At 37.1% G+C, this 16,135-nt stretch overlaps 1 protein-coding gene across 7 annotated transcripts in view; it reads right to left on the bottom strand.

Annotated features, from left to right (window-relative positions):
- TMEM131 (transmembrane protein 131) overlaps nucleotides 1-16,135 on the bottom strand; it is a 175,139-nt gene that overhangs the window by 52,146 nt on the left and 106,858 nt on the right. For 5 of the 7 annotated variants that reach the window (XM_036453908.2, XM_036453910.2, XM_036453905.2 and 2 more), the window contains 10 exons: nucleotides 15,654-15,734; nucleotides 13,073-13,223; nucleotides 12,899-12,955; nucleotides 11,154-11,215; nucleotides 7,738-7,846; nucleotides 4,708-4,816; nucleotides 3,454-3,607; nucleotides 3,196-3,366; nucleotides 2,072-2,182; nucleotides 1,843-1,977 (listed from right to left, as the gene is read on the bottom strand). In XM_036453908.2, the coding sequence (XP_036309801.1) occupies nucleotides 1,843-1,977; nucleotides 2,072-2,182; nucleotides 3,196-3,366; nucleotides 3,454-3,607; nucleotides 4,708-4,816; nucleotides 7,738-7,846; nucleotides 11,154-11,215; nucleotides 12,899-12,955; nucleotides 13,073-13,223; nucleotides 15,654-15,734 (1,140 nt within the window). The remainder of the gene's footprint in view (nucleotides 1-1,842; nucleotides 1,978-2,071; nucleotides 2,183-3,195; nucleotides 3,367-3,453; nucleotides 3,608-4,707; nucleotides 4,817-7,737; nucleotides 7,847-11,153; nucleotides 11,216-12,898; nucleotides 12,956-13,072; nucleotides 13,224-15,653; nucleotides 15,735-16,135) is intronic. The other 2 variants (XM_036453906.2, XM_045587252.1) reach the window with 2 other exon arrangements.

Raw genomic sequence — 16,135 nt, 5'->3', positions numbered from 1 at the left:
TCTTTATGTTGTTAAGTGGATCTCTCAAATTTAAATAGTATATGTTACATATGCTATTTATTGCTAGAAAATAATCCAGATTTCTAAAATTATTTATGTCTAATAAGGAAACAGAATAATGCAGCCATCTGGTATTAGACACACATACAATTTTACTCTAACTATATTGTTGGAAGGAACATATTAATGGCTGGTCTCATTATTAATTTTTTTCAGCATTTTATTTGAATTAGAAATAAAATTTAAACTGAAGTGACAAATATTACCTCTCATTAACATGTCTTTCTGTTTTAAAAAGAGGCTTTATTTCTAAACCAAACTTAAAACATTATAAATTATTAAAATGTAAACACCCATAAATCTACTATTATTCAGAAATATCCAATTATGCAGCTTGATTGCTATATAGCTGCAATTAGAATACATTATTTAGTAGTTTCTGACTTTTTCATAAATCCTTTCCAACTGGCCAACTGGTTATACAATCACATTTATAACTGTTTCTTTGCTTCAATACTTTATTATAAAATCATGATTTCTTTTATGCATTTGGCTACCTCCTGTTGCTTAGAATCATTAATAATGCTATTATAAACAAACACCTTCATTCTCACAGCTTTTGTCTCTTAAGTTGCTTGCATGGAAAGAATTTCTGGGAGTGGTAAATACTGTCAAACTGCCCTCCAAAAACAGTTTTAGGGAATCCTTCCATAGATTTTTAAAGACAATTTTTAAATCAGTTTTTAAAACCGAAGGCATTCCCTGAAAGTGCATCTGTCCTCAATCTCTGCATTAGGGCATCTGACTTTCCTTTTGTAAAACTGCTGCAAGAGGTTCTAGCCACACCTATAGCTATGGTCAGTTTCAGTTCTTCTCATGAGAGAGGGGATCCTAATTTTGTTCTGAGTAGGTGCAAACTCCAAGTTCCTTTTTTAGCAGTGGGGAGGGCTTAGACTGATACTACTATACCCACTTTCTCTTGTTTTGTGCTTCCAGCTCTCTATATTTATGAGACAGAAAAAAGTACATGGGTAGAGACCAAACAATGTTTACCTCATTTAACTCTTCTAATCAGGGCAGAAAATTGATCAGAACTACTATATCATTGAACACAGGGTTAATCCAGTACCTATGGGACCTTCTCCTGTAATGACATTTGTATTATAAAACGACTAGAGACCTGGTGCATAAAATTCATGAACTCAGGAGAGGGGTGGAGTGTCCCTCAGTACAGATTGCGGGAGGGTGCAGACCAGTCCAAGGGACCCCCCTGGTGTATGATCAGAGCTGGGGAGGCACCATGGGAGAGCTCCAGGGCGTGTCCGACACTTCTCACTCAGTCCCAGTTCTGATCAGCTGGACCTAGCAGCAAGCTAACCTACTGATTGGAGCGGTCAGTTCACCTCAGTGACTGTCAACTGTCTGCCCCCTGGTGGTAAGTGCATGTCATAGTGATAGGTTGACCAGTTGACTGCGCTGTGGTTGTCATCCACAATTATAGCAACTGGTTGAGTGGCCTTAGCATTCATTTACATATTACGCTTTGATTGGTTGCACGGATGACTGCATACTTAGCATATTAGGCTTTTATTATACAGGACAATTTAAATTTTGCTTGTTACAGAACTTTTTATGACAAGTTAGAACCCCTTTGAGAGCCCTCATTATATAAAAGGAGGGGCTTGACATAAATGACCAATTAGGTCCTTTCAAATCCAAATAACCACTACTATTACAAATCTCATGAAAATATGAGTTGAAGTATGTGACATGGCAACAGTCTTTTTCTGGTGTTTAGACAGACATACATCTATACTTAAGGAAATAATGAGGTTTACTTACTGATGACTGGTCTGATAAAGAGGATTTTTCTAATTCTGGAAGGCTTGCAATTATTGTTGTTCTATTGCCTCTTTCAGTAGCTATGAGTTCTATTGACAAGCCATCTCCTATGATGTGCCAACTTTTTATAGCCAACTTAAAAAAGAGAAAGATATGAAAGAGATTATTGCAGCACTAGAATAAAATCCTTAAATGTGATTTAGAATAAAAGATATATATTTTTTTTTACCTCAATTGGATTACTGTTTATAATTGCAAACAAAATATTACTCGCTTCTGTAGCACTCAGTATGCCAAAATCTATGAAACGTTCCTCTATTTTTGGGGGTAACACAAAGTACTGAAAAGATATAAAAGAGCTAGATTAAATGCAGTTATCGAGAAAAAATGACTACATTAAGATATTCTAAGGTTTCTACATTTTATGTAAGTATACATATATACACACACACAAAATATAATTAAGAATTTTGTATAATGAAAACATTTTGAGTAATTGAAAACACTCATGGCCTCTACTCAACAGCTTTTCTTCCTCTGAAGGCACATAAAGCAGCAGAAATGGAAAGGGAGAGGGTAAGTGGCAAGAGCCTACAAGCAGGAAGAAAGCCCGTAGTCTCAGTAACACCACACATCATGAAAACAGCTACAAATATGTAATAATTTAAGCAAAACAAATGAAGGAGCAGAATAATATGAAGACCTCCAGTTCTAATATTCTTATTGATGCCAGCTTTTTGGAGAACTACATCTATGTTCTCATTTACTTTTTTATCTTTTTATCTTCCTATCAGTTTCATTTATTTTATAAACTTTCATCAACTACTTTCAGGACACTGGATTTTTTTTTTTCTTCTGTTCTAGGAAGACTTATATGCTAAACTTCTGCTTAGATTACTATTCCAACTATGTGTCTTTATCACCTTCCTTTCTTTTTTATTACCTGTACTTTTCTTCACCCTGATGCTGCCTGGTCTCTTCCCTACATAGTTCCCTCTTCACTCTCCTTGTTATCCCCCCGTAATTATGAATTCCCCCCGTTTTGTGTTTAGCTTCCCCATTATTATAACAGTTTAAAAGCAAAATCAAGAGAAAGCAGAATGTGGAGAAGATCTAAGTGGAGACTGTAACTAGAAGATTCAACTGTATCATGAGGGGAGACAGCTGCTGGGAAGGGTAAAAACCACTTTTCCTAGAGTACAGACTAGGGAGGAATTACATTTACTTGTAAAGCACAGTAAGTGGCAAAATGCAAGGGTGCCTAATAATGACTGCCTAATGACTGCCTAATGATACCCGAAAATTCAGAAATGAGGGAGAGGTTTAAATTTTAAAGGTAGATAACATACTTACATCTAAAAAGCCTGTATATACCCGCACAGGCAAATGAAATTTGGAAGCATTGGTAATGAGTAAAATGTTGTTATCTATGTGTACAGATGATGTAGATGGCATAAAAAAGAGGGTAAAAATGTATCCTGATTCGTTTGGAAGAATTAAGACTGGTTTGCTGAAGTTGTGAACCTAGGAAATGATGGGAGAGAAAAAACATCTTAGTATCTCCTAGCTGGTAGATCAGTGAAGTTAAAGTATGAGGGGTCCCAGACATACTTTAAACATTGTTTTGGCTTCCTCTGGTAGCAACACATCATGAATGAGGATTGCAAAACTGAAAGTGTTAGTGAGGTAAATTGGCCTTTCCACAGGATCAGCTGGACTGTCTCGGATGTGAAACAATGTTGCAGCATGATCAAATCCCAAGTAACTATTTGAGACAAAACAAAAAGCAAAATAAATCATTTTTATTTCTATGTGTTAACTTAAAATCCAAGTTCTTTTGTTGTGGGCAATAATTTACATTTAGCACTAAGGGCTGTTATCAGAGAACTAAAACTATTAATGTTTTTGTGACTGACCACATGATTTAAAACAAAATTCAAAATGCAAACTATTGACATGTAATATAAAGAATTATTTCCTACTGAATTATATGTAATAAAAAAGTTAAAACCAAGAACACAGTATCAGAAAGAGCTGTAAGCTAATAAAAATGTTTATCATTAAATTATAAACATCTTTATACCTACCAAGTTGGATATTAACTTATTGGTAACAGCAGCGATTTTCAATAGGCATGTCACAAGATTTTTAAAACATGCAATACCTGATTATTTAGTCAGGAGCACTGACCTCTTTTCCCTTAGATTGTTAAAAAAAAAAAAAAAAAGAATAGCCAACAAAACAATATCAACACAATAGTGTGAATGAATCAAAATTATATCTTTTTTTTTTTTCACATCTGCAAAAACAAATTTTTTGGTGTGCCCAGAATTTTAGTAACTGGTTTATGTGTGCCATGAGATGAAAAAGGTTGAAAATTGCCAGGTTACAGTATAATTGGTAAATGAATTATATATATTATTACCCATTTACAAAAAGTTGCAATTCTAGAACAGTGCATATGAGTTTATATAGGAATATATATGACTTTGTTTCAAGTGCCAACATACTTTAGTAACAAGCCATGACCACTTCCATGTTACAAAAGGAATTTATAGAAAGGAAACAGTTCAATTGACTTAAACATTATTTAAAATTCATAGATTCCTGTTTCTATTGAATTACTGAGTCATCAAGACTTTATTTAAGGCCAAATCACATCAACCCATTTACCTTTTTCTTCTAAGTAAAATATAAACAAAATATAGAAGACTTTTCTTCTTTATAGTTCAAGTTGTTCTTTTCAACAATAATTCCTTGAGTTTATGAGAATTTAGTTACTATGTTTTTGCTGAAGTCAATAATTAGCAGAAAGACAGAATTTACTGATTAGTAAAAAGTAACAAAGCTTAAAGAGAAACTCACCCATCTAATACTTCTGCTTGATATGGTATTTCAAGTTTAGAATAACTCTTTTCCTTTGCTTTAACAGTGATTTTCCCAGAAAACTGAGATGGTTTTTTTGCCTTTGATGCTGAAAGGAAACATACACACACAAGAAAATCTGTCACCTTTTGCTACCTCTAAAGAGTTTATACACAGAAGTGTGAGGGTGACTATGTGGACTGAAAAAATATTAAAAGGAAAACTGAGCTTTCAAGTTGAATAGTTTTACAGTATTTTAAATCAAATTATCACACTTCATAAAAAATAATGTTTTAATTTTCCTGTAATGGGACAAATAAGGAATTAGCAAATAAACACAATTCAGGAGGATTGATCTACAGTATTTGAGCTACTTCTCTGCAGCCATAAGCTTTGGTTTTGCTTATATTTATTTTCTTTGTTTTTTAAAATTTAAATCTTTATTGTTGAAAGTATTACATGTCTCCTTCCCCTCTCCATTGACCTCTACCGGCCGCTCTTGCCCCAGCTTGGCTTATATTTATAGCAGGGCTTCTCAGCCTTGGCACCATTGACATTTGTGCCAGAGTAACCCTTTGTTGTAGGGTGGGGTGGCTGTCCTGGGCACTGTAGGAAGTTCAGCAGCACTGGGGCCTCTATTTGCTCAATCAGTAGAAGCACCCCCAGCTGTGACAATCAAGAATGCCTGTAGGCACTGTCAAATGTCTCTGGGAGCAAAACTGCCCCTCACTGAGCCACTAGTTTACAACCACACTAAGGAAGAAATAACATTACTAGTGTGGCCAGAATCTTGCTACAAATGCCCATCGAGTTTTAAGCTCTGACCTTTTAGATTAGCCAACCCTAACTCACAGAAATAAGAGACATCTCCTCTCAGCCATCACATCGCCTTCACAGATGACATAAAACCTCTAAATTCTGTTCTACATAATCCTCACCGGAATTACAGAAGTAGATTAAGCTGGATCCAACCTGAGTACCTAGAGCACATGTGTCAAACACAAGGCCCGCGGGCCAAATCCGTCCCGCCAGGCCTTGCAATGTGGCCCGCACCGCGCTGTCATCACTGCACTCTGCTGCGTTTCCATCACAATGACAGTTTATGACTGTTCAGTAAACCATTCGGCCCGCGATTTAGGCTGGATTTTAGATTTTGGCTCCTTCTCTGATTGAGTTCGACACCCCTAACCTAGAGGATGTTCCTTTCAAAGCAAATAAAGCCTCTTATTTTTATCCCCTTTAAAGTACTCCCAAAATGCTTAGAAGTTACAGGTGGGCTGTGCAATGGATGCTACCCAACTCTGGCATAAACAAACAAAAAACAAACAAACAAACAAACAAATAAAAAAGGTATGATATCTACTGTGTGGCTGGCTATGCACAGATGATGACTTAGATTTTTAAACCCCTATTAAGTCTCATTTATTTCTGCTTGCTATTTTAGCCACTCATGGTTGTTCTTAATTTTTCATTATTTATTCTGGTGTAAAGTTGATCACAAGGGCCATAATTAAGGTATTTCATGATATCTTATAAAGTTTTATTTTAGCAAATGAAGTTTTTGAAAACCTCAAGAAAATTCAGTTAAAAATCCTAAAGAATAATGACTTTGTAAGAAAGATGCTTGCTTGGTAAGTCAACACCATAGAGTTGGTATGTATGTGTCTTCTGAAAATATTAAAAGTTAAATAAAACATATTTCCTGGTGATTTTCACAGCAATCCCAGTGGTATTTTGTGTTGGGATCTAGGGTGGCAGGTAGAATATTGGAGGGATTGTCCATGATAATTAAACCCACTTTTAACAAATACAGCACTTGAACAGTAATACTTATATCAGACAAAATAGACTTTAAACAAAGGCTATAAGAGACAAATAAAGACATTACATAATGATAAAGAGATCAATTCAATAAGAGACTATCACCTTCATTTATGTACCCAACACAGGAGCACCTAAATATGTAAAGCAAATACTGACGGATGGAGAGATTGACAGTAATAGTCATAGTAGGGAATTTTAACACCCCACTGACATCAAGGGATAGATTTTTCAGAAAGAAAATCAACAATGAAATAGTGGCCTTAAATGACACATTAGATCAGATGGATTTAAGTGATAATCTTCAGAAGAAGAATATACATTCTTTTCAAGAACACACTGAATATTTTCTAGGATAGACCACATGTTAGGACACAAAATAAGTCTTAAATTCAAAAAGATTGAAAGCATATCAATCATCTTCTCCAACCACAACAGTATGAAACTAGAATTAATTCAAGAAAAACAAAAACAAAAACATGGAGGCTAAATAACATGCTACTAAACAATGAATGGGTAAACCATGAGATCAAAGAAGAAATCAAAAGATACCTTGAGAAAAATGAAAATAAAAACACAAGAACAAAAAATCTATGGGGCACAGAGCAAACAGTCCTAAGAGGGAAATTCATAGCATTATAGGCCTACCTCAAGAAACAAGAAAATCTCAAACAATCTAACCATATACCTAAAGGAACTAGAAAAAGAACAACAAATAGCCCAACTTGAAAGAAGGAAATAATAAAGATCAGAGCAGAAATAAATGGAGTCTAAAAAAAAATACAAAAGATCAATAAAACCAAGATCTTCTTTGAAAAGATAAACAAGACTGACAAGAAACAAAGAAAGAGGACTCAAATAAATAAAATCAGGAATAAAAGTGGTGAAGCAACAACTGACACCAAAAAAATGCAAAGGATTATAAGAAAATATTGTAAGTATATGCCAACAATTGGACAATCTGAAGAAATGAATAAATTCCTAGAAACACACAATGTTTCAAAAGTGAATCAAGAAGAAATATAGGAGAGCCCAGTTTTAATTTAATTATAATGTATTTGCCAATACTAATTTAGGCTTATAAAATTGTTATTTCCTTTCATAAAACATCCAAATAAGAGTTCTTGATGCTCTCTATATTAAAATGTTGATACAGAAGCCTCTTGTTATCAAAATAAGGGACTGTATTAGAAAAAGCTTAATACTTACCATCAAAACTAATACTTGCAACTTTGGTATATTTACTTTCTGAAGCTTTTAAGGTAATTGGTTTAAAGTGTACCGTTATGGCGTCATTTTGGGGTGTGGGTCGAACACTCTGCAAAGACAAAAATACAGATAGTAATGCTTTAGTCTAATCGTTCAGTTACATTACACTGGAAAGTATACTGGTAAAGTAAGGCAGTATCAAAATTTTAAAACTTTAACTATGTGGTCCCTTTAAAATGGAGTAAGCCAAACCAATAAAATGTTAAATTAATTTCAGTAGAATATCTTTATGAAATAAAATGATCAAAAGAAAAATGTATGATAGATAAAAATCTGAAGACAATCTAGTACATGGAGTGTGAGTACATAAACAGAAAAAAGGTATTTATTTTTTCAAGTGAATCCTAAGTCATAAATGAAGAGAGGGAGACCTGAAGATTTATGACAGAGTCCCTCCGAAAGAATCCGTATTACTGAAATTTGTCATCCTGGCTGTATGAAGATGAACAATGAACATGAATTTGGGAGCTGCTGCTCCTTTGGCAAGACGGTGTTGCAGACCCATTCCTAATGCTGTTTTATTCTCCAGGGAGCTCTGTGCAAGCGTGGTGCTGGGGCCAGAGGCAGGGTTTCATTCCCAGCTGAGCACTGAGCAGAGATGTGATCGCAGGGATATGTAACCAGAAGAGGTCAGAATTCTTTAAACTTAATAAGAAGTAACTTGAACTGATGATCCTCACTGACACAAAGCACTTTTCATTGGAAGGAACTTTAAAGATCCCACCTTCTTTCCCATTTAGGGGTGAAGAGAACCATGCAGTACTGAGTGATGTTTTAGTAACTATGCATCAAGAGGCAGAATTGGAAACAAGGGTCTCGACTTGGCCCAGGGCCCTTCACCTGACACCCCTTGCCCAAACATGCACTAACATAACGACTACACACACTGCTTTCCACTACCTACAGGCAGAGCATCTCTGACCCACTGCTGGTAACTCAGCCATCAGCAGGTCTTGACTGGGCCTGGAACCATGGCCCTAAGTAGTTCTGTAGTTTCTGTGCCTGAAATCTTACAGCGATAGCACCTGCCTCATGCTCTCACAATTCTACTCTTTTCCTTCCCTTTTCTCTTTGACTACTCCTAATTTGCTTGTAATCTGTCATTGAGGCTGTGAGTTGATATGCTTATCTATACATACAAAAAGCCAGCCACGTAATGGCGAGAACAACCATAAGGAACGACCAGTCACTATGACGCCCACTGTGGCCAGTGAACCAGCCTGATCAGGGGGTGGGGCCACTTGCCAACCTCGTGGCCCCTCCCCACTGCCAGTCCACCCCTGATGGGACTCTCCTACCCCGATCAAGAGTGGGGCTGGCCTGCCAAATGCTCCCTCCCTTCCCCCCCAACCCTGATCAGTCCACCCCACCATGATAGACCTATAGCCCCCCAACCCCAATCAGGGGAAGGGCTGGCTGGCCAACCACCCATGGTGCCTCCCACAGGCTGATGGCCCCCAATAGGCACCCCCCACCCAATCAGGGGTGGAGTCCGACGGTCAATTGCCTGTGGTCCCTTCCCCCAGCCGGCCTGACCCCAATTGGGGTGGGCTGGCTGGCCAACCTCCTGCTATCTCCTCCTCCCAACAGGCCCAGCCCCAATCAGCCCTGCACGAATTCATGCACTGGGCCTCTAGTATTAATATAGTTATTATCAATAAGCTTACTGCAATTAGCAACCACTTAAAGTACAAGTCTCTTCATTCCTTGAAGGGTGTGTGTGTGTGTGTGTGTGTGTGTGTGTGTGCTCAAAGCAGTTTGAATTGTAAGATAAACAAAAATTGGATAACGCTTCATTTGGTCCCATTACTCTGTACTACTATGTTAATATTAGAGGCCCAGTGCATGAAATTCGTGCGCGGGGAGGGGGTGTGTGTCCCTCAGCCCAGCCTGCACCCTCTCTAATCTGGGATCCCTCTCACAATCCAGGACTGCTGACTCCCAACAGGCCTGCCTGCCTGATTGCCCCCAATCACTAACTGGTCACCCTTAACTGGGATTGGGCCTAAACAGGTAGTCAGACATCCTTCAAGGGGTCCCAGATTGGAGAGGGTGCAGGCTGGGCTGAAGGATACCCCCTAGTCCCAGGCATGAATTTCATGCACAGGCCTCTAGTAGTAATAAGCTCTGACTCTGCCTTGACCAGATGGCTTAGTTGGTTGGAGTGTCATTCCAAACACCAAAAAGCTGCAGGTTTGATCCCTGGTTGGGGCATATACATGAGGAGTGATTGATGTTCCTCTCTCATTGATATTTCTGTCTTTCCCTTCCCACCCCCCCTACCCCCCCTCCGCCCCCCCCAAAAAAAATCCTTTGATGAGGATTAAAAACAACAACCCTGACTCATTTTCACTATTTGGGAAATCCATGAGCCTTATAGAATTGTTGCATTAAATAAGGTAATCCCTGTAAAGAACCTTGCATGGAGCAAATAAAAGAGAAAAGGGGGTACATGGGCCTATTTGATTCTATCATAAATGTACTGAACACTAACTTTTTTTCATTTACATTCTTAGGCTTAATTGCTAATTTCATTTTTCTAGAAAATGTTTATTGAAAAAGACATTTGCTGTGGTCCATTCACTGTATGTAAAAAGTTGGACCAGAATGTTGGGCTATGTAAAGGCACTTTCCCATTAAATCTCTAAACTAGCATGTCAAACTCGTGCTTGCTCTAAACCTTGACACTGGAGAAGTGATTGCAGGCCTGAAGTCTGTCCAACAGGCACAAAAGTTCCCACTCTGACCTTGCTTTTGGTCTTTTTGTGTACCTAAAACTATTGAATGGCACACCAAATCCACTAAAGGAATAAAAGTCATCTGTTCTGTGTATATGTGTGAGGGGAAGTGGGGGCCCTAATTTATAGTATGCTACTTAGGAAACTACTACACTGCCAATTAGAAGGAACACCTGTGACAAATGTTAACAGCATTCTACCCTTACCTACAATACTTCTTTCCTTCATGATTTCTCTTGCCAACACATCTGAAAATTTTTTTTTATCTCTTTTTACCTTCCTATACATTAAGTCTAACAACCAAACCTGATGGAATCTGTATAACCTGTTCTTCTTTGCACATGCCACATAGGATTTACCAGAATCCACATGCCTTTTATATGATTCTGTCAACCTCATAAACTTGGGTTCAAACTTAGCTTGGAGAAGATCACCTACTTTTCCTTCTCATCCTTCAAATTTGGTGGTTAAGGCAAAATAGGTTCCTCACATCATACTTAGAATCAAGTTGTCACCAGGTCATCACATTTTAGAGGAAGAGTTTAATTATTTTTAACTTTGCCGTAAGTTTAAAAACAAAGGATACATAAATTAGTAAAAAGATAAGTAAAAACTTACTGTTATTGGTACATCTTTTGTTCCTGAATTTAATAAATGAAGATTTAAAACTTTTGGTAGATCTGTTAAAATTGAGGAAAAGAAATATTTCTTAAAATGGTGTGTTTCATAGCAATTTAGAATCTTATTAGATATCAAATTGAATCTATTCTAGAATGTGAAATAAAATGGCCATCACATTAATAAAAATAAACATTAGTTAGGAATCACCTTAATCATACTAGTAAGGACAGTGTGTGTTATAAAAACTGCCCCTACCTTAACAAAACAAACAAAAACATTATTTAGTGAAGTTGACATCAACACTTGTAATTTTCTAGCAAAGTATAATAAAGCAAATTAAAAATGTGCTATGTGAAACCATCCTATTAAAACTGAGTCTAATATTAAAAAATGGATCTTCAATTTCAAACAAGCGATTTTTAATTACACATGGCCCACATACATCCCAAATTACAAGCACAACGCGGAGGTTGAGGGTGCTAATCCCATGTATTTGAAAACCCACATATCACTTTTGACCCTCCTTAAACTTAACTACATTCTCTCTGTATCAGAGTGGGAATGGTTCCAAGACACCTAGCAGATTCCAAAATCTGCAGAAGCTCAAGTTCCTTATATAAAAAGGTTCAGAACTATAAAGTCTGCCCTTCACATCCACATATTCCCAACCACAAACTGACAATCTGGTTTTCAATGCCTGGTTGGCTGAATCACAACTGCTAAGCCTGGGATACAGAGGGACAATTGTGTATTTATTGAAAAAATCTGCAGAAACCGGTTTGGCTCAGTGGATAGAGCGTCGACCTGTAGACTGAAGGGTCCCAGGTTCGATTCCAGTCAAGGGCATATACCTTGGTTGCAGGCACATCCCCAGTGTGTGTGTGTGTGTGTGTGAAGGAGGCGGCTGATTGATGTTTCTCTCTCATCGATGTTTCTAGCTTTCTTTCTTTTTTTAAGTTTTTATTTTATTTTTAAAATATATTTTATTGATTTTTTACAGAGAGGAAGGGAGAGAGAGAGCTGGAAACGTTGATGAGAGAGAAACATCGACCAGTTGCCTTGCACACCCCCTACCGGGGATGTGCCCACAACCAACGTACATGCCCTTGACCGGAATCAAACCTGGGACCTTTTAGTCTGCAGACCGACGCTCTACCACTGAGCCAAACCGGTTTCGGCAATGTTTCTAGCTTTCTATCTTTCACCCTTCCTCTCTGTAAAAAGTCAATAAAATATATTTTTAAAAAAAGAAAAAAATCTGCATATAAACAGACTTGTGCAGTTCAAACACATTGTTCAGTGGTCAACTACACTCTCACTTTTTCCTTAATAAAGCTTTAACTTGATTGTTTTCAATTTTAGAATTTGAATTCTTTCTCTGACCATCTTGGACACATTTTTAACATCATGTCATTATAATGCAATTAAATAATATCTAGACAAAAATCCAGAAGTAGGTGTGGAATTGGATTCCAACACTGGGATGCTACCTTGTGCCTCAACTTCCATTTAGAACACCTTTCTGAAGGTGTCCCATGACCTTGCTTTGCCGTCTGGTAAGCAATGGTGTCCCTCAGAGGAATGGGGTATAAACTGCAAGGATTCTCAGTTTCCACCAAGTAGATTTCTACAAGATCATACAACCCACAAGAAGGAACTTTCAAAGCTGAATAACAAAGAGGTTAAAGTAGAACTATTTAGTACCAAACAGGGTGTTATAAAGACAGTGTCTCTTTTTTTACCTTGTGTCCGCAGTGTACCAAAATCTAACATTTCTGTTGAGGAATAAATTCCAGGAGCTTGGAAAGAAAAAAAAATAAACAATTATATTTCACTTTTCCAGAGTCAGATGCAATGAAACAAACAAACACACAAACAAACAAACAAACTTTCAGTGCCTTTAGTTTTCCACGAACCTGTTGTAACTTCAACCTCAACGGGAAGAATGATGAACTCTGTGCTGTCTGAAGCGTTAGTCTTTATTCTTATGAAGGCTGTGTGGTTATCTGCTTCTCTGGAGGAAAAACTGGCTCTCATCACTCCCTTGGTTTCATAAGGAGGAATTTCCTGACAAGTTAACAGACCATAATGTAGCACACCTTTTATAATGTTGCAAAGCCATCAGTTATTAAATAAGATGACATGGACCGAAAAATGCATAATTATTTTATACTAGAGGCCCGGTGCACAAATTTGTGCACAAATGGGGTCCCTAAGTCTGGCCTGCAGGATAGGGCTGAAATTGGCTCTCCAATATTCCCCAAGGAGTCCCAGATTGTGAGAGGGGAGGGTGCAGGCTGGGCCGAGGGACCCCACCTGTACATGATCGGGGCCGGGGAGGAATGTGGGAGATTGGCCAGAATGGAAGGGACCGTGGGAGGGATCCAGGACATGTTGGGTCCACCTCGCTCAGGCCCAATTGGCCAGACCCCAGAAGCAAGCTAACTACCAGAAGTGTCTGCACCCTGGTGGTCAGTGCCCATCATAATAAATGGTTGAGTGGTCTTAGCATATCATTAGCACATTATGCTTTGATTGGATGAATGGCTGACCAGACTCTTAGCATTATTAGGCTTTTATTATATCGGATACTTACTAAGAAAAAATACAATGATAACTAAATATATTCCACTGACTATAAAATACATTCAATTTGGGAGGATGTTAAAATGTCAAAAATGTGCATTGTCACTTTCAAAATCATCATTAAAAGGTAGAGTTAATCTATAAAGTCAGTTGTTCTTCAATGTATTGGTGGTGCCTGGGTGTATAATTCAGTCCTGAAATGCTCTAATCAACAGAAATGTCACTGTCAGAAGGAAGGTTTTGCAGGAGCCTTTATATGGATAACCAAGAGAGCTTCCTTTCTTTTAAAACCTAACAAAAACAAGTAGGGCTGCAGTTTGCCAACTGTGGTCAGGAAGGCTGTAGTCATAGAAGACAGCACCAATTTTCAGGCACTAGAAAGAAGACATTGAAAAAAATAGGCTTTTTTGGGAAGTGTAATTCTTTTCCTGGTTTTAGAGCAATCTGGTTTTCCTTGTTTTAGAACAATTCTGGGATGATCAGAATTTCTCTGCACTTTTTGGCATATTTTAGGAAATCCCTGTGTTTTACATTTTATTGTTCTTCGGTCACCCTACTCTCAACTTGTTAAAGTAGGAAAGAGGCGACTGCAACCCTCCTGAGCTACTAGAGCAAGATCATCCATTCATCCAATTTGCCCATCTCTGGGAGCTGGCTTGGTCTCTGGATTTTCAGGAACTGAAATGAGTTGGGGGTGAGGTCAAGGCCAACTGACGTTTTTCTCTCTAGCTTGGTAGGACTAAGAGTCACTTTATCTTTTCTTGTACTCACTGGGAATATTAAAACATTATGCAATTTCTGCTACCATTCATTATAGTTCTTAAATAATTAGAAATCTAATTCTCTTATGTTTATTAGATACCCATTATATTTCATAGCAAATTCTTAGTTCTCCTATCTAAATATACAAATTTAATACTTTATTAAGTTAATTTTCTGAAGTATTGTTTTTATACACTATTTCTCTCAAAGGCTTTTCAAATAATAACAATTATAAGATAAAATATTTTGCAGAAAGGATATAAATGGACCATCTGTTATGTATTGCTACCGGATAGTGTGTTTCTATATCTGAGCAGTTTTAGCTGATAACTAACAAATTTGCTTCTAAATTTTTAAGTCCTAAAAAAGCCCCACATATCCTTTCCCTGGTTGAGACAGGTGTTTAAGAGTGCAATTCATAAATAAATGTTGAACTTCAGAACTTTTCAGAGTGGCACTGTCACTGTGAGTGGCCTTGATCCAAAAGCTGCATTTACTTACTATGTCTTTTCCCCCTTTGATTAAAGCATGGTAGATGACATTAAAACCCAAAACTCGCCTATCACAGGAACCTTGGCAAGTAAGGTAGTTACAACATATTCATTAATTTGGTTAATATTTGGTATTCTCTAGAAAAAAGTGGTTTTCTATGCACTGACACAAACTACTTTAAATATTCAACATTAAAGTGGACATTTAAAAATTTCCAAGTCATAAAGGGCTTGACTACGTTTGCTCTGCAAATACCATCTCATCAAATAAGTCTGATGGGTCAATTCTCTACCTTCAAAAATCGAATGGAACCTTTCCACAGGGTTGTGTTGTTTTTTAAATCTTAGAGTAAGCAAATTGTAAACAATTAGATTCAGAGACACCTTTACCAATATAAAATCCCTTCCTTTCCACACAATGGATTAAAGATGTCACCAATCTTATTCACTACTCTTTCCAAAAATGAGTTTTCTCTCACTCTCTCATCCAATTTTCAAATATAGTAGTATTTGATATAAATGTAATATTAAGACAGCAATTAAGAAAACATCACCTATATTTTTTCAGGTGATAAGGAATTAAGTCTTTTGTGCTGTATTTAAGAAAATCATTGGTTTTGTGCAACCACATGTGAGAAGAAAATGTGTTAGTACTCACCCACAATTTTTTGGTCCCTCCTTGCTGACCTGTTGGAAGTTCTAGGTGAAGATCTCCTCCACTAGAGTACATTTCTACAACCTGCGACAAAAGAGCCATGACAGTTACGTTCGAAATCATATCCTCAATGCTTGAAATTTGCTGTGAAATGGAAATAAGTTTGATAACCTAATTATTATCAGAAAAGATTTAAAAACATTTATAGATATAAATGTCATGTCGTATCACCAGAGTCAGTGCCCCATATGTGTAAACAATGGTGGTAGTTTTAACAAAAACAAGTTGACTTTGAAATATAAAACTGAAATAGTGTGGGTATCTCAAATACTGAATTTTCAAAAATCCATCCATAGGACACTTACAGTTTACGGAAACGATCAAATTATAGAAATACAAATTCTTACAGTAACACAAATGCTTTTATATTCACACATCTTATTAAAGGCTAATATGCAAACAGACCGAATGGTGGAACACCAGGA

The sequence above is a fragment of the Pipistrellus kuhlii genome, unplaced genomic scaffold (genome assembly GCF_014108245.1).
Source record: "Pipistrellus kuhlii isolate mPipKuh1 unplaced genomic scaffold, mPipKuh1.p scaffold_m20_p_27, whole genome shotgun sequence".
Taxonomy (NCBI): Eukaryota; Metazoa; Chordata; class Mammalia; order Chiroptera; family Vespertilionidae; genus Pipistrellus; species Pipistrellus kuhlii.
Note: the sequence above shows the minus strand (reverse complement) of the source record. Positions and strands in the feature narration are given on the sequence as shown.